Source organism: Poeciliopsis prolifica, unplaced genomic scaffold (genome assembly GCF_027474105.1).
Source record: "Poeciliopsis prolifica strain line A6 unplaced genomic scaffold, Auburn_PproV2 SCAFFOLD017, whole genome shotgun sequence".
NCBI classification, from domain to species: Eukaryota; Metazoa; Chordata; class Actinopteri; order Cyprinodontiformes; family Poeciliidae; genus Poeciliopsis; species Poeciliopsis prolifica.
In genome coordinates this window covers 7,758,485-7,779,953 of record NW_026562392.1, presented here as the reverse complement: position 1 = coordinate 7,779,953, position 21,469 = coordinate 7,758,485, and the positions used below count along the sequence as shown (strand labels likewise).

The 21,469-nt window shown below is 35.9% G+C and overlaps 2 protein-coding genes across 4 annotated transcripts in view; one reads left to right on the top strand and one right to left on the bottom strand.

The window, feature by feature from the left end:
• The first annotated feature begins 5,241 nt into the window (after window positions 1–5,241).
• On the top strand, window positions 5,242–17,101 carry entpd3 (ectonucleoside triphosphate diphosphohydrolase 3). Its single transcript, XM_055042328.1, has 10 exons — window positions 5,242–5,410; window positions 9,561–9,698; window positions 10,273–10,390; window positions 10,643–10,802; window positions 11,149–11,308; window positions 11,407–11,634; window positions 12,931–13,194; window positions 13,277–13,387; window positions 14,555–14,692; window positions 15,555–17,101. Exons 2-10 carry the CDS (start codon window positions 9,564–9,566, stop codon window positions 15,741–15,743), a joined length of 1,503 nt encoding a protein of 500 aa, XP_054898303.1. The 5' UTR covers window positions 5,242–5,410; window positions 9,561–9,563; the 3' UTR covers window positions 15,744–17,101.
• Window positions 17,102–17,659: 558 nt separating this feature from the next.
• Window positions 17,660–21,469, bottom strand: part of LOC129367508 (RNA-binding motif, single-stranded-interacting protein 3-like) — a 119,341-nt gene continuing 115,531 nt past the window's right edge. For 2 of the 3 annotated variants that reach the window (XM_055042018.1, XM_055042020.1), the window contains exons 13-14: window positions 21,330–21,454; window positions 17,660–20,649 (exon numbers count right to left, since the gene is read on the bottom strand). In XM_055042018.1, coding sequence (XP_054897993.1) covers window positions 20,646–20,649; window positions 21,330–21,454 — 129 coding nt within the window. In that variant the 3' untranslated portion in view covers window positions 17,660–20,645. Of the gene's footprint in view, window positions 20,650–21,325; window positions 21,455–21,469 lie in introns of those variants that run through there. The other variant, XM_055042019.1, reaches the window with a different exon arrangement.

Genomic DNA, 21,469 nt, shown 5'->3' with positions numbered 1-21,469 from the left:
ATCAGAAAGCGACTTGGCAAAAGCGGTTTTAAAGAGATCCCAGGCCTTCCTGGAAAAAAGGAAAAAAGAAAATATCACCTTACATTTGTCAAATAAGATTTTGGCAAACTAAAAGAATATTTTGTTTGTGGAAGAGACAAAGAGACAATGGTGGAGCATTGTTTTATTGGTTCTTCCCTTTACATCGAGACACATGCATTCACGTCAGACTGCAAAGTCAGTCTTTGATGTTGAAAATGCATGACAGCTTTTCAGAAAGTAACTTAGGTGGCATGTCTTAGAGCAACAACAAGGAAGAACCTCCCGGTGCCTTTGAGGGACAAACTGAGCCTAAATACTTAACTCCCTCACAGGGCAAGTTTCAGTCACTTGTTGGTTGAGCTCATTTGCTGAAAGTTTGTCCAGGAGACGCTTTTCACTTGGGAGGCATGAGATGGGAAAATATTGCAATCTGGTGGTCATCAGCACATAACTGAATCTTAAGTCACAACTATACTTGAAACCTCAGAGATCGCATTACATGGCTAGCATTTAATGGTTCGTGCTGAGCTGTACACTGGCTGCAGTTCACTCTAATACTTAATAGATAATTCTGTTAGGATGAGAGTTTCCTGGTAAGTGTATGGCAGTTTTAGTGTGCAAGATGAATAGGATATTATTACATCTTGCTGGTGGAGATTCTTCTGTAATTTCACTTCTTGGGAGGGAGGCGGTCTTCTGAAATGTACAAAAGACAGAAGACAGACTGAGCTGTGGTGGGGGTTGGTAAAAAGATGGGTTTAAAGTGCACCAGCCCACACAATAAACAGTACATTAGACATGAGAGATCATTTTCTGCCAGTTTAACAACTGAAGGAGCCAATTATGAATCGTGCATGTATGTGACCAGTGGAGTTGTCTGAGCAGTATTTCGCATGCAGAATTTTAAGTTACAAACTATAAACCCTGTGATGCAGATTTTAATATATATACATAAAAAAAGCCTAATATCAACCACAACAACAACAACACCGTTCATCAACACCTCCCTCCTCCTTACAGATTTGTAAGATCCTGAATTTGTATTGCACCTCTTCTGGCATTTTAAAATTGATTAGTTCTTTTTCAGTCAGACTTAGCAATCGCATAGTTCGAGCTTCAAGTTAAGTGATAACAGTTGTGATTCAGTAATTCTTTTTCATTTATTATTTATCAGGTTTTCAGTCTGAAATTAATTTGTTTCATTTTCCCATTATGCATTTGAGACAAGTAGGTTTCTTTCAATTGTATTTCTCACTAATGCAGTTTGTGCAATCAGAGGTAAGCACACTCCAACTAAGTTGATCAGAAATTAAAGTGTAAAGTTATCATTTAATCTAAGATAAAGATGTGTGTACTTAAGGTTTATAAATACAAGCAAACTAATAAAACAAACAAGCAGAAATGTATATATGTGAGCTGTGAACAATTGCTTCAACTAATGCAAATTAAAGGGTAAATTTCTAAATTAATGAACTCGCACTGATTTTTGAATGGGCAGTTTTAGGTTTTATCCAAGCAAATAGTGCCATTAAATAGCACAGCCAAGCATCTCTGCTGCCTTCATTTCTTATAAAAATGCAATTTCAGTGCTTATATATATATTGATCAATATATGACTGCTTGATCAATGTTTTAGTGGATATTGCTCCTGCAAGCATCTCTTGACCACAGACCAGGCCAGGAGACAGCTGGAGAGGTTCCATCAGCGTACGGCTGCAGGCCCGGATGGCATCTCCCTCAGGACTCTGAAGACCTGTGCTAGCCAACTTAGGTGTCTTTTCAACCGAAGCCTGAGTCAGGAGGAAGGTGAAAAAATGACATCACAAACATTAAATTGAGGAACGAAACAAACATCAATGCTTGTATCCTGAAGAGACTTTGATGCTTGGACTTACCCTTTTATTGTCTAAAAGTGTCTTCTAGAAATACCAACCAATATGAGTGAAGAAAAAAAAATCCAGAAAGTCAAGATGATAATTCAAGGTGATTTACCCTTACTATTTCAGCATGAATTTGCCTGCATGAGCTCCATTAAGAAAGAAGATCTAGAATGAACACACATCAGCCTCACTTTGACAGAAACAGCTCCACAGCTTCAATAGATGTCTATAATCTGCATCCACAATGCTTCTTCTGTTTCTTCTCACTGTATAAATTAAATTTTAAAAGTGCTGCCTTTCCGGTTCACTTCAACCACCAGGTTTTATGTCTCACATTTGGCAGCTAAAAATGTCTGCTGAAGGAGAAATGTGATTCACATTGACTGAACCGATACTTGTCTCTTTTTTAGACAGGATGAAGACAATGAGGAGAAGACAGATTTGTTAAAAATTTTATATATATATATATATATATATATATATATATATATATATATATATATATATATATATATATATATATATATATATATATATATATATATATATTGCATCACTTTCTTTCCTCCTCTTCTCATTATACGCTCGCCAGCATTTCCAGGAAATCAAATAATGAAGTTTGCAAATGACACCACAGTAGTGGGACTCATTCCATAAGAAGATGAGTGGCCTATCTAAACCAGTCTGACTGAGTGGTGTTCACTGAGAAATCTCAGAAAACTAAATGACTTGGTTTTAACTTTTTGGTTTTTGATCACATTTTTCATGGCTTCTAATAAATTGGTGTGCGTCTGGTTTTCAGACACATCTGTGTACACAGTGGTGTTTGTGACATATCCATCCATTCATTTCCTAACAACCTTGTCCCTAGTGGGGTCGGGAGGTGCTGGAGACTATCTCCAGCTAACATTTCTACAATGAGAGGCGGGGTACAGTTGCAGGTTTGTCATATATCTTTTACTTTTATTGATTGGACCTTATTAACCCTAACCGTATTCATTTGTTCTAATGTTTAATTGTTAAATATAAATTCTGATACCATACTCTTCAAATTGTAGCAATTCAACTTTCTGGATTCCTGTGCTGGGTTTGAGACATGTTATGCATTACTTAATTTTTATCACAGCAATTATTTTCATTCATTCTGTAATCAAATCTGCTTTGTAAAGTTCTGAAAGCCTGAAAGCAGATCTGGCTCCAAACACCAATTTGGAAAGAGTTCCTCCCCTATGAGAAACAGCTGAACAGTCAGGGAATCCAAGCTAAAAGGAGAAACACAAAACATGACTTGACAAGAGCACTCACCAGACTGGATGTGATTCTTTCACTGAAAACCAGCATAGGTAAATAAAAGACATAGGTACAATGAAATGACTTGCAGAACTTGAACATAGTGTCCTGAGAAACTAGAAAGCAATATAAACACAAAATCTAGGCAACAAACCCAAGAAAAACATGGGAACCTGTAAGATCCCAGACAACAACCAAAACCAAACATTATGATTGAAAAGCACAAGACACTTGACTGATTTTGCAAAACTTTGGTCGGACAAATGACACGGTGACATTTACTGTACATTGACTAGAAATACTCAATTCACTGAAACAGAAAGTACCTACATCTTATCATTTCGACACATAACACATTTACGCCTGGAGTAGAAAAGCATTTTTTTCACTTAGTCTGCATCTATAGTGGATTTACCGTTATTGATTTTATTTCTAAAATTAAAAGAAATACTGAGTATTCAATCTACACTAGTGGTTGTAGACTTTTTGAAAGATAAGGACCACAAATTACAAAACTTTCCAAGTATGGACAGATTTTTTACAGGACTTAAACTTTTCTCAAAAACCTTGATTTCAAATCCAATATGGCTCTTGAGTGTTTGTGACATTGAGATAGTTATTGTAATAACATGGATCTTTTCTCTTCTGATGGTGTTTAGGGCATTAAGACATCCACAACTATTCTGCACAACCCTTATTCAATTGAAACTAAAAATGCCACAGGTGGCTATAATCTTATTTTTTTAAAAACATTGTCTTTGGTTATAAGCATGCACAATGTTAGTTGTTTTGAAAAGGCAGTCCTTACTGAAAAAGTAGCAAACAAAATCCAAGCAGTATGTATTCAGAAAACTTTGTCACGAGACAGTTGTTATTAACTTATTTATCACGAGTACAAAAACGTTTTAAAAAACATTCTTGTGTTGTGGAATCTGTTTTCAGTTGTTTCTGAGGCTTTAATGATTCAATCTGAATAGAAAAATAAAGAAAACTTTGCAACCAAAACTGCCTGATTAATCAGGGTCAGTCATCTTTGCTGTTTAGTTGATTGCCTCAAAGTAACAGAGTGTCTGATGACTAAATAATCTTTGATGCAATAAACTCCAAAAAAAAAAAAAAAAAAGTATTCCAACTTTACACCAAAACCTACGTCTTTTTCTTTTATATATTTTTAATAACAAACAATGATTGCAAAAAGTGTGAGAACAAACTCAGGTTTGTTGTACTCTTTAATTCCCAAGAAGAACAATGAAGAATGAAGGAACAAAAGATTATTTCTCTCTGCAAAGAATAAATATGTTACACTTAATGGGCTGCTTTGCTTGTTATTCTTTGCTCTCAATGTTATTGATTTTCTGCTGAATGACATTGCTTGGGTAGACATGTCAAAAAAAATACAAACTGTTCTCATCTCCATAGGAACCAAAATTGGGACAAGTCTCTGCATGTTTGCACAGAAACCATGAACCCAAATGAAAGCAAGTTTTGAGCAGTTGTCTGATCGGCAGGGTGTGCAAACACACCGTTGAGGTGTGACATACAACGTCGCCGATATGTTCACACAACGAATGGCCTGCTAAGACGATGATCTGCCATAAATGACTCATGGGATCCACTGTCACAAATTCAACCCAGCATTTGAGGAGGAGTCTGCAGGTTTTAACGCATCTTTCAACATTGGCAGAGTCTTTAAGCATTTGCTTCCCAGATTGCCCCTCAGATCAGAGCTTTTAAGTAAGAGCTGACTTCATGATAACACTCACCGCAGATGCTCAGCCACACTGCACTTTATCCTATTGATTGTATCCTTTAACTCTTTCTGCTCCCCCTCCCCACCAGCCCCTCACAATTTGTATTCATTTTCACAAACTTTGCTTTTGTATTTGATGACTAGACAAACAGTTAGGCAGCTACAGCAGTCCTCTCCCTGTCTCCGTTTCACTTTTTCTGGTTTGTTGTACAGGTTTGTGTGGAGTGTGGCATGTGTACAGAACATACTGCTCCTCCCATTATTCTGTTCACCCTCACTTTCACCACCCATGTTCTCGTGGGGAAGTCACAATTTCAATCTCTCCTCCACACACAACCCTCTTGCTTCTTAGCTTGCTCTCTCTTCACCTCTCAGTTGCTCCCTCATTTCCTACTGTGTTCAGTTATCCCATCCTGTGAGCCATCTCACTCCCACTCCCTGCCCTCATCTGCAAAGCGAGCTCTGCACGGTAAGATAAAAACACACTTTGTTGCATGCAGTCATCGACTTGTCATCACGCTCTGTGTATTTATGTTCTACACTGGACTTATGAATACAGATCTTTTATTTTGCACTGCTGTAATGCTCTCTCTGATCTACTGCACTGACAGTTAATGTCAAATACTCATTCTGAGAAGAATGAACTTTTTAATAGAAGCATTATCAAAAATGTTGGAGAGTTGAGATCCTGATCTTAATGTCTGTACATGTTTAATCTCACAGTAGGCATTTTAACTATTCGGTGGGTAGATACCTTCAGTCGGTAAGAACACATTTACATTTTGCTGCACAGCGTATCATGTTTGTCTTGTGGACAGGGTGGTGGAAAAAGGGTGTGATGGGAGTGAGAAAGAACATCTGGTCTTTTCTGGTTAAGCATAGGTTAAATGTATTTCTAAAGTAGGATAAAGCAAAAGTTTCAGGTTCAAAGTATTTTGGTCTAATCATTATTTCTTTACACTATCTCACACTCTTAACTTATACCATGCATCATTTTGATATAATTTTGATGGTTATTTGTTTCATACTCTTTCACAGCCTCAGATGCACACCTAAAAACAGAGACTGACATTACATAAATAAATACACACATTAAATGTAAAACTGTCCGGGTGGACTAACACTTCTATAAAAGCTTAGAAGCGTAATTGCATGACAACAGTTTCAGGCAGTCAAGAAGATTTGGAAAAATGCAAAGGAATGAAAGAAAGTGTAATTTGTATTTAAAAGTAGAAAATAAAAATCCTTTGCAGCCTCCAGAAACCAAATATTGTGCAGTTTCACCTTTCAGGGCCGAAAGCTATTTGATGAGCTGAAACCATGTAACGTTAACTGAGACAAGCAGACATGGCAAAAGCAAATAAGTCAGATAAACTGCTATATATTTCCTGTTTAGAGAGACAGGAAATATATCCTGGGGAAAGACGATTTTCCCCAGGAGAGTTGTCTATTTGTTAGAGGTAAGGAATTGTTAATGTTTTCATGAGCAACAAGTGAGTTTAACAAGTAAAGGCTCAGTATAGTAATACTAAAAATAATTTTTCATTCAAAAATATTTGAGCAGAAGAGTGAGAGAATATCACATTTTCTCAGACTTTAAGTTTCTGAAAGATTATGGTAAGATTATGTAATTTACTGTTCAAACTAATTTAAGCAAATATGTTTTCTACTGTCCTCATTTTCCTAAATTTGCTCAATGAGAACTCAATTAAAACATTTTGTTTGTCAATCATTTTCTATTTTAATTTACATATATTTCCATCCATTTCTTTTTTCTCTAGTCAGAAAAAACACATGATAAGCTGTCTCTGTGAGTCTGGTATTGTCACACAGTAGTACACACTAGAAAATGAGGAGAAAATCCACTAATAAAACTTATTTTCTCCCAGTTCAGGATGAGCTCATGCCAGCTTATTAACAGTGTAAGTTTTTGGAGTGATTCCAACTTAATATTGCAGAATAGACACAGACTCTTTGACCTTTGGCCAACTTTCAACTCAGAATGTGACAATTGCAGGACTCAAAGGTGTAAAATGATAAATAAATCTTGGCTCTATTTTTAGACAGATCATTTGAATTTTTAACTTCTTGCATTTTGGAAACTCTTTGTTCATACTTTTTAAATAACATGACCTAATAGAAACCTAATATTGTAAATAAAAAAAAAAACACAAATTTTTCTGTGTCATCAATTAAAGTAATCTGGCAATGAATGATATAAGGGAGCATGTTGTACTTCCCATTTGTTGCCAGAGTTCTGATGTAATTGAATCTTTCCCTTTGATCCCATTCAAGGTTGATGAATCAGTAGAAATGTGTAATTACGGTTTCTTTTTGTCCTATTTTTTCTTTCCACTCTGTCTTACTCAGTGAATCCTAAAGCATATAATTTTTACTGTATGTCAATACTAATGCTAGGTTTGGTAGACTATGAGATTACGACAACATTAGCAAGATTGTTTGTGGTTAGACACAACTTATAAAATCTTGATTAGATCAGCACTTGAGTCACTGTAATTGTCTAACCAACACAATATGCTCTGAAACAAAAAGATCAAATCAGCCAGTTGTCTCACCACCATATTATCCAGGATGGTTTTAAACAGTCTTGGTGGATAAAATGAAAACTGATATTTGCTCATTGTATTATCATAGTATACTATTATACTGTTTATGAGGAAGTAGGTGCAGTATGAACTATTATAAAAATATAGTAGGCTGCAGCTTTATTCCCCTGGTTGCAATTGCTAAACTAGCAAATCCACAGTTCGGATCAATCCTTCCCTGCAGCAGGATTCTGCATCGTAAAAGCAGAACTGAGCCGAAGCAGAAGTCAGCATCACTTTTCACGTTTGATGGTTGGGGCATCATTTTTCCATTTAAAATTAGGAGAAACTCTTTATAGTCTTGTTTAATGAAAAGGGGGAGGCACGCGTTTTTTCAGTACTCATAAAGAAAAGTTTGTATCTAGCTTCCTGAATCACAGCAGTATGAAGACACACAGCAGACACCAGGTTCTTACCTTTGAGGAAATCTTTTCTTTATTACACTTTCCCTAAGTATTCAGATTATACCTTTATTTATTGGCAAAAATAACTCATTGTAAAGTCTCGGTTATAATTACAACTCCACTCTTCTGTGAAGCCTATGTGACATACATTTTATCACATGTTCCCTGATAGGGCTTTGGGCTACACTTACAGCAGCCCAGATTTCTGTGACCACAGAGATAACAATAAGCCCATTTACAGGGTTCTACAAAAAAAAAATAAAAATCACCAGTCAGTAATGAAAATGGCAAAACAAGCAGAAGAAAAAGAAGGGGCAAATTAACAGAACAGTTTTATAGAGCAAGAAGAGATTGGCTTCTTTCCCAATAATTTTCTTCTCAGCAACCACAATAACAGAAAACGTGCAACAGCTTTCTCGTCAGAAATCTCTGACAGTCATGGAGAGATATATCAAGTCAAGTAAAGTCATGTTTATTTGTGTAGCACATTTCAGCATGAAGGCAATTGAAAGTGATTGACACCAGAAAGCATAATACAGTCAACAATTACAAAACAGCAGTAAAAATTATATTTGTCAACTGCCATCTTCAAGCAAGTGCATCATTTGATATAATCCAGTTACTATGAATTAAAGGTATTTCAAAGCAGGTGAGTTTATGGCCTTGATTTAAATAACTCATGTTCCTGCAGGTATGATCAGCTTGTTTATGCCAGAGACTGCTGAGCCCAGTTAATTAATGATTGCTAATTTACTCATACCAAATTCTCAGTGCAATGTTGTATCTCCAAATCTGTGCACAACAAAATATGTCTACACTTTGGAGTGTAGACATATTATCAGAACATATTTCTCTCCAGATGTATCTACATTGCAGCCCAATTTATCTGGAGAGAAACACTCCTTCCTGTCACTGAATTTAAACAACTCAGGCTGAGTGGTTCCAGGCACACCTTTACCCAGAATATATGTTTACTTTGTTTGTGGTTTGTATAGACAGAAAGTTGGAATGGGTAACAGAGACCATATCTAATTATCTAAAGAGATGGACTTTCCTGTCCAAGGCTGCAATGAAATCTAATCTCAAATATTTGAGATTATCTATTGTTTTTCTATGTGTCTGTATATATCGTATATTCTTTAAAAGACTTGAGAGACTACATTTATTTGAGTGTGAATATTATTCTGCACTGAGGGCATAATTAATGCTAGGTGAAACTGGGTTGAAGTTCAAGATGTACTTCCTTTCACTGACAAAAAATACTGCTGTGTATCCTTTGTTTTACTGTAACCTCAGAGCCAATGCACCAACCTAAAAGCAGTTCAGATAGTTAGTTCAGATACTGCATGTGGCTTATCAGAGTAGTTTTGTGCCTATTAGAATACTTTCCTTCTCATTAGCTGACGTTTGCTTGTTTGGCTCTCATCCATTATTGATATTATTGCTACCAACATTTTTTTTTTCCAGCTGAAAGTAAATCCTGTAAAGTCATTGTTTATGATCACTGTTCAGACTTCCATATTCATCACTGTAACAAGACAGCTGAGAGCCTTTTAGTGACAGCTTCACTTCTACTTTTTGTTTTGGCTCTGGCACGCTTTGCCAACAGGACATGGGCTCCAAAAAGAAAATGGGCTACAAGTGTCGCATAGCAGGAGTGATGCTTCTATTGATTGGAAGTATTGCTGCCCTTGTTGTTGTTGCTGTCATCCAGGACAAGTTAAAGGTTAAGGAGTATGGATTAGAGGTGAACACACACACACGCACACACCAAAACACACCCGCACACACACAAGTGTATCTTTCTGTCTTCTCAAGGGCTTTGTGTTGACTTCTATTCATTTTCCATTCATTTCTGCAGTATAAACCTGACTCTTACACTAAATCTTACAATTGCCAGTACATGTCTAACCCTACACTGCAAAAACTGCACTACTCCCAATGAAAATACTTGGGCCCCATAGGGAGCAGTTGGTTCCCATATCATTGCATTAGTTGAAAAAAAGGTCCTGAGAATGCATCAAATACAAGGAGACATTCACACACACGCAAGAGAAGAATAATACCTACAGAGTCATATATTGCACCTGCACAATCACACACTTTCAAGACATTATCAAGTCAGATCTCACCTACTGGTTCCACTGGTTTATAATGGGAGTCAAAACAACCTCAACCTCAACAACAACAAAAAAAAAATAGGCCAGCCATATTTCATTTAGACACGCCTTTGCTTCACTGTAAAAGATGTCGTCTTTACATATACAGTTTACAAAACTTTCACATGGAGGGCTGATGTTTTCCTGCATGCTTTTTCACAGTTTGGCATTGTGATAGACTCCGGTTCCTCTCGCTCCAATGTGTACCTGTACGAATGGCCTGGGGAGAAGGAGAACGAGACCGGGGTAGTGACTGAAAGAAAGAACTGCAAAGTCACTGGTGAGTGAAGTTCAGTTATCAGCTGTTTAATGTTGGTAGAAGTGTTTCAACTTTTTCAAACAGCAACTTGGCAAAGTCTAAATATTCTGCTGGTGTAATCCAAATGAATCAAATAAAATAAAATCTGGAGTATCCTGAGGATTTATTTTGTTTTATAAAATTATTAATGCTTCACATAAACCTCTGTTCAACAGTTTCAAACACAATGTTTGTTTTTGAAGGAATAACCCAAACACAGATTTGTGCCTCCAGGGGTTGCTATCTCAGAACTTGAGGTTAGTTCCAAGGAAGATGATAGAACATTTAAAGGATTTCAACACTGCATGGATGAAATCAAGAATCACATTCCTGAAGAAAAGCACAAAACCACACCCCTCTTTCTGGGAGCTACAGCTGGGATGCGCCTGCTAGAGTAAGAAAGAGACATTATCCTAAACCGCACTGTTGTTTTTAAACTGTGTTATGTTTAGTAAGTAAATGGTAAGTCTATGTATATCAGCCTCAAAGAAAAAAATAAGGAATGGAGTTAAGAGAGATACTGCTTTCCCTATTTACATCCAAAAATCTGAGAAGCAAAGGGTTTCAATTTCTGATTAGAAGTAAATACGTAAAAGAACTGGCAGGTTTTAGAAAAGCACATAATATACTCAGAGAACGTACAGGCCGTATTGTGAGGACATAGTGTTAAACTGATCAGAATTGCACTTTCTATATCAGTTTGCTGTGTGATTTACTATTGTTTTTGTCTTGTTTTTGAGAATGAAAGATGAGAAAAGAGCCAATAGAATTCTGGAAAAACTCAGAGACTTCCTGAGTAAACAAAGCTTCCAGTTCCACAATGCTTCCATCATCACAGGACAGGAAGAGGGGCTGTATGGGTGGATCACAGTGAATTACTTGAAAGAAAATTTCCTACAGGTGAGACTTGAGAGCGCAAAGAAACGCAACTGCTCTGTGAACAGGACCAGGGTATCATATGGTTGCTTTTCCCTAAATTATTCCAATTCCATTTGTAGAAAAACATGTGGAACACTTACATTCGTCCAAACGGAGCAGAGACAGTCGGGTCTATGGATCTCGGTGGAGCATCGACACAGATTGCCTTCCAGGTTCAGGAAAGTGGAGAAGGGCCTGACTACATGCATGTCAAGTTGTATGGTTATCCCTACACTGTCTACACTCACAGTTTCCTTTGCTATGGCAAAAATGAGGCTGACAAAAGGGTTCTGGACAAAGTAATCAAGGTATGCAACTTCTTTTTTTTTACATTTTGTCATATTGCATCCACAAACTGCAATGGATTATAATGGAAATGATAGGCTAAGCAAAAGTAGTGCATAGTAAAGGAAAAAAAAACATGTATTGTTTTCTTTTTCAACATTTTTACAAGTAAAACTTTTTACAAATAAAAATCTGCAAAAGAATGTGTGCTTTCATATTGTCTCTATGAATCAGTGCTTTAAAAACAAAATGATCCCTTTTGAGTTTTGTTTCTACCTTTGTAGTACATCAAGATACTGATTAAAGAAAATACTAAAAAGTTCAAAATCATTTTGAATTGTGAAAATAAATGTTCAGGTCCTGTAGTGAATCTCATTTGAATTCAGTTCTGGAGTTTGACTTCGCCATACCAAAAATATGAATATATAATTTTTAAAACCCATTCCATGTTTTCTGAAAGATGCTTAGGGCTTGAAATATATTTTCAGAACATTTCTTTATTAATGCTCTGCAACAAATCTCTCAGCTCTTCAAAGATCAGCTGCATGATTCAATATTTCATAGTGTTTGCATGTTATGTGACTTCTGAAGGCAACTAGTTGCATTGTAGGTTATTAATGGGTGTTGCCTAAAGTCCCACTGGAGGTTAATGCTTGTAATGTGGCAAGACGTAAAAAGAGGATGAAAGATACTTATGTAAAGTACTAAATGTTGCTAAAACAATATAAAACGGAATAAAAGCTAAGTAAAATTGAAAAGATTGTTGTATGTAAATGCAACTGGAAACAGTGGCACCTTACTGGAATATGAAGCAGGTTGTCAGACCGCAAAGACCAAAAACATTATGAATGTACAAACTCAGATAAGCATAACTGAAAAGCTAGCCAAGATTCATCAAGAAAAAGCTCCCATTCATGAAAACTAACGTCCATTAATGTCCTGTTGAAAATTGATTAGTGAATACTGCTGTTCCAAACAGTCAAAGGAAAACCAGTCAAGAATGCATTACATCATTAAGAGTATCGATTGAACCATGAATGTCATCCTAAAGGCCTGTGTGAAAATCATAATTTCTCATAACTTACAGTTCAATTTTCAAAATCAATGACTATGTGATAGGAACAGATATCTTGTGTTGGTGTACAGTAGAACTAATGTGAATACACTCCAGTCTGTGTTACCTGTATGAAATGATGGCTTTACGGGTTTGAAAAACCAAAGTTTTTGTTAGTCTTCTAATCACATCCCTTCACTCTCATGCTTTTGTCTCATTCACTTTTCACTTTATGATGACATGTCTTCACTTTGGATGTTTACAGGAATCATCTGACCCAGACAACATAATAAATCCCTGCTACCCCAGAGGTTTCAACATTACCAAAAAAGCTTCATCCATTTATGACACGGAGTGCATACCGAAACCCAAAAACTACAACTCTAGTCAAGAGTTCTTCATGGTTGGAGGAGCCGACTCGGAAAAATGCGGGAAAATCGTGAAGTCCATATTTGACTTTCAAAGCTGTTCCTCAAAGCAATGCTCCTTCAATGGGGTGGAGCAGCCACCAGTGACTGGAGACTTTATGGTAACACTTGTAGATGCAACTGTGGATACAAGTAAGTAATTGTTGATCCAGAACAAATGAATGTTTCTTATGGTTCTTTTAGGCATATGCTGGATTCTTCTTCATTGCTCGAGCGCTGGAGCTGAGTGGGGAATCCGACCTTGATCAGTTCAAAGTTGCTGTTGGGAACTTCTGCAACACTGACTGGGCCAAGGTACAATGTCCAAACTGATGTGAAGCTACAATAGTGCAAAAAAGAACAATAAAAAGGAAGATAAAGGACACACACAAAGAAAAGTAGTGTGTTCATGAATGCATTCAAAATAGTTATTAAGAACATGACATAACAAATCGATTTATCCATGCAGCACTAAAATATGACAAATATAGTTTAAGACAACAAAATCTATTTCAATTCCCATCTTTTTATTTGGAAACAAATTTGACTCAAATTGTGGTTAATTGCAGAACAATCCAATTTTGTTTAAGCAGAGCGATTTCTGCAGTAAATTAAAAATAGTTTACAATTAGTGTTTGCAGTGTTGTCTTTATAATACATCATAGTAGAACTGAGCAAACAAAAAGAAGACATAACATGTATTTAAATTAAGGGACTAAAGAAGAAAATACAGTCTTAGTTAGTAAAGCTACTCAGAGTGTGGGGTCTCCACTTTCTGTTCCACTTTTATAATTTTTTAATTATTTTCCCGATAAATTACATAGTTTATTTATTTTTTATGTTTTTGTACACTTCTTGAAATTCAGAAACTGAGCTACATTTCATTTAGATTTTGATTTTGGTTCAACATTTTTTCCGTGGGAGACGGGACAAACAAACCTTGACCTGTATTTTGGGCACTCGTTCTCAAGCTTCTTTAATAGTTTGTTGCCTTTTTGTACTATTCCTCCTGAAAGAACCGGTGTAGCATTTTGCAGCTATCTGGCTCACACCCTTTGCAAACCTGCCAACACATTTAATGTGAGGCTCAGACCTTTGTGAAAAGTGAATGTAAACTACTTCCTTCAACCTCTTTGTAGTTGATAGCTGCTCATTCAAAAGAATCCCCACCCTTTACTTTCCTGACTGATAAACACTTTGTATCAATAATTCCACATATCAATAGTACATACCATTCTTTGAATGATAAAAGTTTTGCTTAGTATGTGTGCTACTGTTGCATTGCAAAGCTGTCTTTTGTGGATTGAAATGCACTTATTGTCCTCCAACCACCAGTAGGCGCTAATCTATTAAATAGTCCAGCTCTCCACAAATTAGATTTTGCCTCTTTATTCTGACTTTAGGGATGCAGCTGGTTTTAGTTTCCACTCTTGGTGTCATCAAACTACTATCTTAACTCTGATCTCTTTCTTGTCTTTTCAGCTAAAAGTACAAAAGGACTTGATCTCTGAAGGATATCTCAAGACCTACTGCTTTGCCAGTCACTATGTCCTCACTCTACTGGCAGATGGCTATAAGTTTGACAATGAGACTTGGACAAATATTCACTTTGAACAAAAGGTAAGTAGAACAACAATCGAAATGACGTAAAAGCCTTTATAATTATAAAAATCAAAGAACTGCTGTAAAATTAGAGCTTCTGAATGCATCCACGTTGGGACTCAAGCCATCGTTAGTTAGATGTGTAAAATATTGGTGGGGGCCACCCACTGAGGCATACAACAGATCGCTGACACGCTAATTATTTTCTTCTGAAATAGTGGAACATATGAAGAGCATGTTTCGACAAAGACCCTTACAAAAGTGGGATTTCCCAAGTATGACACTGTGCTCATAACTCATAAAATAAAATGATAGACAGTGGTTCTATTAAATATCTAAACTCCAGACTGCCATTTGTCACTTATTCAGACATTGGCCTTTAGGCACAAGGCATTTTTGTTCCTCCAATACTCGAGGCACTCCCAGATTTGAACAAAGAATTAATGTTCTTACTGGGGATCCTTGGGGTATTATGACAGTCAGTAGGCCGTTACAGAAAGAGCCAAAAACCAGACACATGGATTTTTTAGTGGGGTGTTCTTTGCATGTTATGACTCATCTTGTGTCCTAAAGTTGTTCATGTTGCTTCAGCACAAAAATATTCAGTATCTGACACTTCAAATGTCATGTATGTACAGTGAGGCTGAAAGACAATGCAACATAAGTCTAAAAAAGGCACTAAAATTATGCAAAGGGTTTTCTATCATTTTTATGAATTCAAGAACAAAAATGTGTCGTGCATTTCTATTCCTAGTCAGAACTTTATCAAGCCACCTTCTGTTGTGTTTGATTCTGCCGTCTTTAGAGCTCAAACTTGTGCTGGAGTAAAGAAAGCATGACTACACATGCATGTGTGTAACTTCTCTCCTTCCCTTTTCAGATAAAGGAAACAAGCATAGGCTGGAGTTTGGGCTACATGCTGAGCATGTCCAACATGATCCCATCTGAAGTGAAAGAAATCACTCCAATGACAAACCCGGTGTTTGCTGGTCTCATCTTTCTATTTTCAGCTCTAATCATTGTAACGGCAATCTTAGGATTTATCATCCTCATTCGTACTTGCTATTGATAGGTGATAAAAGGAAATTAAGGAGAGCATAGGGAATTATTTTTGTTCTTTGTGGGAATGTGCTGCCCTAGCATGTGATCAGGCATGTTTGTTGAATGTTACCAAACAAAATGATGTGGTTTTTCATCTCATACCTCTGAGGCAAGATTTACATAGAAAATGTCTTTGCACTTAAGTTCATGGTTAAACTTTTTTTTCCCAATACAACTTGTGCTTGCAAAAGATAAATCACCCCCAATGGAAATGAGCAAGATAGTGAATCTCACTGGACCAATTTTATTTCTCTGATGAATATCAGAATGTGCATCTATGGTTATTTTACGTCGCAGAAGCGCAGAGATTTAAAAATCTTTTCCCAGCAGTATTTTTTAACAAAACAAGTACAAATGTACAAGAATTAAATGAACATGTCAAAATGTCCTTTTCCACACATTCATATGGAAAAGGACATTGCAGGAGGACAACACATGTTTTGCTTGCACAGGTTGATTTTTTTTGTCAAGCATCCACAGAATCTCTTACATTTTTTTGTTGTTGTCGATCAGATTCATCACACATCTATGTAAGCAGATATAAACAGTCCATCCTTTTTTATTTGGATGAAAATGAAGAAGAAATGGATAAAAGAGTGAATAGCAGAGCTCCTACCTGGCTTGATAAGGACACATCTTTAATGCTTATTATAGTAAATAAATTGTGAGTATTTTTTATTTTTTTTAAACAAGAGCATTAACTCTTTTATTAGTGTTATAATTGTATTCAGAAAAATATCAAACAGTATAGGAGGTGCCTAGTACTGAGATAAAACATGAAATGACTCATTTACACTCTTTAGGCTTTGGTCGCATTTTTGTTAAAGCTGCAGTAGGTAACTTTTATTTCGTAACAATGTTTTTTGCAACTATCACTGTGTTAAATTCATGTAAAATGTGCTGTTTATTTTTTTTTTCTTTTTTTTTTTACATATGAGAGTAAAATTTCAGGAAACTAATCAATTTATTCCAATTTTGTACTGTTTTTCCAATGACTTTATCTCACTGTAAGGGAACATAGAAAGTGTTAATTTTCAGTTACATGTGTTCAACTGTCAATGTTTTCAGTTGTATGCATATGTTTTACTAAATGAGAAATACATTTCTGAACACGCAGTGGAAACCGTAAATCATGAGGTTTTCTTGTGAATCCAGTTGCAGTTACAGTGAAGTTTGGTTGAATATAGCACACTCTACTGGATGATATTTTAGCACAATTTTGACTGTACTTGAAAACCTGATGCATGTTTTTAATTTTATTGTACTTTCCCCACTATTTCAATGCTTTGATAACTAACTGTATAATAAACATGTTCTTTGACCGCATTTTTTCTAGTTATTTCATAACCTTCGAAATTATTCACCCATAACATTAGATTATGCATAAATTGTTCACATTACCTGCAGTCAAAGATGTGCACTCTGTTCACTTTTAATCACTTCACAGAAAATAGCACTGCCAACCTATCTATGCAACCTTACAACAAACCTCTCGGTTTATTGTAAATTGTAAAAAACTAATGAAAAAAGCAGAGGCAGCCCACCAGTACACAAAATATTTTGCTATGCTTACTGTATCTTGAAAACATTGAAAATATGATGATTCCAACCAAAACAGGACATAATAAACAGCTGCATGGTTTTAATTTGAGCACACAACAAATTGGTCGGAGTTGAAGCATAATAAGTTATTCAGCAAGCGATTGCTCATCTTTAACTCTTCTAAGTGTTAAAGCTGCTCAGTCTCTTGTTGTAACTTATGGACTGCTTGAAGCAATATGCATGCACATGCTATAAACCTGCTTTTTAGCCACATGCAGTAAAACAATGCTGCACCCTAGCGGTAATATGCGGCATAAGCCATTGAGAAATGTGGGCACTGGCTGTTTTTATAAAAAAAAAATTTATTGAAAGTTTTGTCAAAAAAGAAAACAAAAACAAACAAAAAAACACACGTGTGAAACTACAGCAACACCCACTGGTTCTACAGACACTCAAAATCACAACTTTGAAAGACATTGGAGGCATGTGACCAAGCAAATAAAAAAATAGCATCCTCAAAGTCTTGCATCTTCTACACGCCTGTACAAAAAAGAAACACCTCATAAATATTACCTTTGTTTCCTCAGCCTCCTCTTTTGCTTCTGATAGTTTATTTTCCATGAGAAGTTTGTATCTGCCTTGTTTTGGTAAAAAAAAAAAAAATAATAATAATAATAATCACCATTTCTCCATCCATTTTGTCTTTTAACCTCCATCCAGAGTGAAGTTGGTCTACATGGATGTGGACTCAGAAACAGTGCGAACCATAACATGTACACTTCTATTCCTGGTTTCTGTCCACGCATCTGATGCACTCATACTCAGAACAATGTCTTGTTCATTTTCTCTTCTTCAGTCTTCAATCTGCCTTAAAATAATCAGTTGCTGTATTTCAATGGTGCATTTCCCCCCCACACACACACACATACACAACACAGGACACCCTCTTTCCCCAATACTGAAAAGTGTTTAGCAGCTCAAATATAAGTAATTGTCTAAAGACAGTTAAAAAAAAAAAAAGTTGCACACAAAATATTGCCCTTGTAGAAGAGTGTTCATAAGCTGAAATAGTTTTGTTCTGCAGAAGTGCCCTTTTGTCTGACGGAGGTCATTGGTGTTTACAAATTACATGTGTTTGGCAAGACAGACAAAACAGAGTGTTTTCCAGAACAAGTTCTGTTTGTTAAAAGTGGGTTGTGAATGACACGTATGTGTAGTCAGTATCTCAACTGCAGAAGACAGTGACGAGAGTAATCTCAGTTTGCAGATGAATTAGAATTAAGAAATAAAGATTAGCGCTAAAATAATTCCTCTCTTTTGAGAGTTCAAATAAATTATTTTGCATGTACTCAAATGTTTTGCATCATAAAACTAATCCAAGTTAGTGCCCTTCTTAAAGAATGTTTTAAAATGTATAATCTCCCATAAAATTTCATTTTATTGTAATATTCCTAAAAGTAAAACTTTTTTCTTCTTAAAAAGTCTGAAAATGCATCACATGACTTCAGTTGCTAACATACATTTATATGTATAACATATTTTATCAATATATTAAAATCTTATTCCCACATGTACATATGACTACAACATATTCCTTTGGATAAATCTTTCAATCATCATTTGATATCAAAAACCAGATAAAAAAAAAAAAACAGAAGGTAATTAATAAAAATGTATGACTTTTCATTCAGTGAAATGATAAGAAATGTTTGTTTTCTGATCTGTAGACGAAGCAGATAGCATCGAAACATTCAGTTTTACTTTTGGTCGCTGTCTTCTGGAGGTAAGCTACTGGCGGCCTATAACTGCTCCACAGTGCCACATTTTAAGCAAACAAAGTAATCTGTGCAAATTAGAGTTTGCATTCCAAATTGTGTTGATGAGATCTCTAGTATTTTAGCAAACAAGGATTTAATTTCAGCATCCCAGCCATCTTATTATAAGCCACCGCTCTGTCAAGAAGGATGCGTCTCTTCAGTCAACGCTGAACTCAACGTCACGACAAACTAAGCTGCTCTTCTCGTTGAGGCAATCGAGTTAAAGACCTACTGCATATTTTATTTTAATCTCACAAGCTGCGTTGGGGACTCTCATCCACTAAAACCATGATAAGCAAGAATGTGTTTCACTTTTAAAAGGTGAAAGAGTTGAACAAACAACAAGGAAGATCTCTTCTCTACATAATTTCTTCGTCTTTGGTATAAAATATGCCATCGGCAGCATTTGTTCAACCGTTAAGAAAGACTCAAGAAACTGTCGACAGCTTTACTCAAACTATTGCTTATCACATATTTATAAATCTTTTTTTGTTTGTTTGTTTTTCTTCAATTTGGTTGTTGATGAAGATTTTCCTTTCTTTATGTTGTGAGACAACCAAAGCACACAAACAAGAACATTTGGACTGCAATGACAAGAACAACAAAACCTGAAAATGAGACAATGTGTCAGAGAAACTGAGATTGGATCCCACCGTTACATCAAACCACATTGCCCAGGAAGCCGCGGATCAACTCTTTTAACAAGCCACGCAATTTTTTTTGTCCATCTAATCCATCAACTGCTTTTGCACTTCACTGCTTGTCATCTTCAAACTATTGTAATATCTTTTTTTTTTTTTTTTTAGAACCTGTACAGATAGCTTTGTCGATTTCCTCTCTGAGATCCCCACAACACACTTTCAATCATTTTTAAGAAGAATTTAACACTATGGAGTCTTTTTTTTCCCCAAAAAGTCTGAGAAAATTAAGGCAATGAGAATTTAAGAAAACATTGATTTTCTAAAAAATTACTCAAATAAAAGAAAAAGAAAAACAGATCTTCATATCAGAGGAAGACAGTCTGTTTTCTGCTAGACATTGCTTCCTCAAATTTTTGATAAAAAAGTCAAAATTTCTACCTGCACATTCAAATGTTTTCTTTTTTTTCTTTACAGTTTGAGTTTTGATTTCAGTCTTTGATATAGTTTTTTTGTTGTTGTTGTTGTTTTGTTTTTTTCATTTTTTACCCCTCCACAGGGGAAAGTCCAGTCTCAAGGTGAAAAATGATCAAATCAGTCTTAGACTGTGATTGATACCATTGTCTTGTAGTTCAACAAACATTCTTTGTTATTTTTTTTTTTATAGCTGTCGTTGTCTTGGTTCAAACAGCTATAAAATATAGCATATTTTTTTCCTCATTTATTTGGTTCCTGTGCACAGTGGAAGCATTTTCCTGTCTGCCATGTCCATCTCACTGCTGTGTTTTTGTCCTCTGACTTGTTTTTATTCTCTGTCTGTCTCCGGCTCCTTCGCAGTCCTTCTAAAGGCAATGCAACAATGACTCCCGCCAGTTACCTGAAGGAGACAGAGAAGTCAGAAAAAATTTGATGACCAAGACTTTTTTTTGCAGGAACGCAATAAAGTCAAGTTATCGGGGTGGCGAAAACGACGTAGTCATCATAAAGAGGAGTGATAGAAATAATGACAGAGTTATGAGCAAAATAATAATTAAAAAAAATCCCCAGTTTAGCTTTGTAATTATGCTCACGAAACAATCTGTTTCCACACCGATTGTCTTCATAGGTATCTTAGAGCATTTGCATGTAGTTGGTAAATATTAATTTTTTCCAGAGTTCACTTTCTTTCCCCTGTCTCCAGAAACTCTGAAGAAAATGGAGTGTGGACCTGGTGCGAGATTATATCACCTGTCTAAAAAAATATTTTTTATGCCAAAGTAAGTCAACACAGAAATTAGACATTAGACAGCTAATAACTATTAAAATTGCTAACAATTAGTGAAAGCTACAGTTGACCTGATGGTCAGAAGAAAGACTCATGGCGTTATCAAGGGGCTAAAGCGTACTACTACACTTCTGTCGCATAAAAAGGATCTGCAGAGTTGGTTTTCATATATATATATATATATATATATATATATATATATATATATATATATATATATATATATATATATATATATATATATATATATATATATATATATATATATATATATATGTTTCTTGTAAACTCACTTTGTCTGCTGGTAGGAGTAGGCTGTGGCATGGTCTGCTGAATTCTCCACTGATAAAGGCTGCTGCCCGCTGGCATCCTGTGAGGAGGGGGCAGTTGTCTGTGGAGATGGGTCTGTCACCACACCCTGATTGGACACAGA

Coding starts and splice junctions, on each gene's coding strand:
- entpd3 (XM_055042328.1), top strand. CDS start 9,564: ATGGGCTCCAAAAAGAAAATGGGCTACAAGTGTCGCATAGCAGGAGTG. Junction 11,309..11,406: donor TGAAAGAAAATTTCCTACAG/GTGAGACTTGAG, acceptor TTCCATTTGTAG/AAAAACATGTGGAACACTTA. Junction 14,693..15,554: donor ATATTCACTTTGAACAAAAG/GTAAGTAGAACA, acceptor TTCCCTTTTCAG/ATAAAGGAAACAAGCATAGG.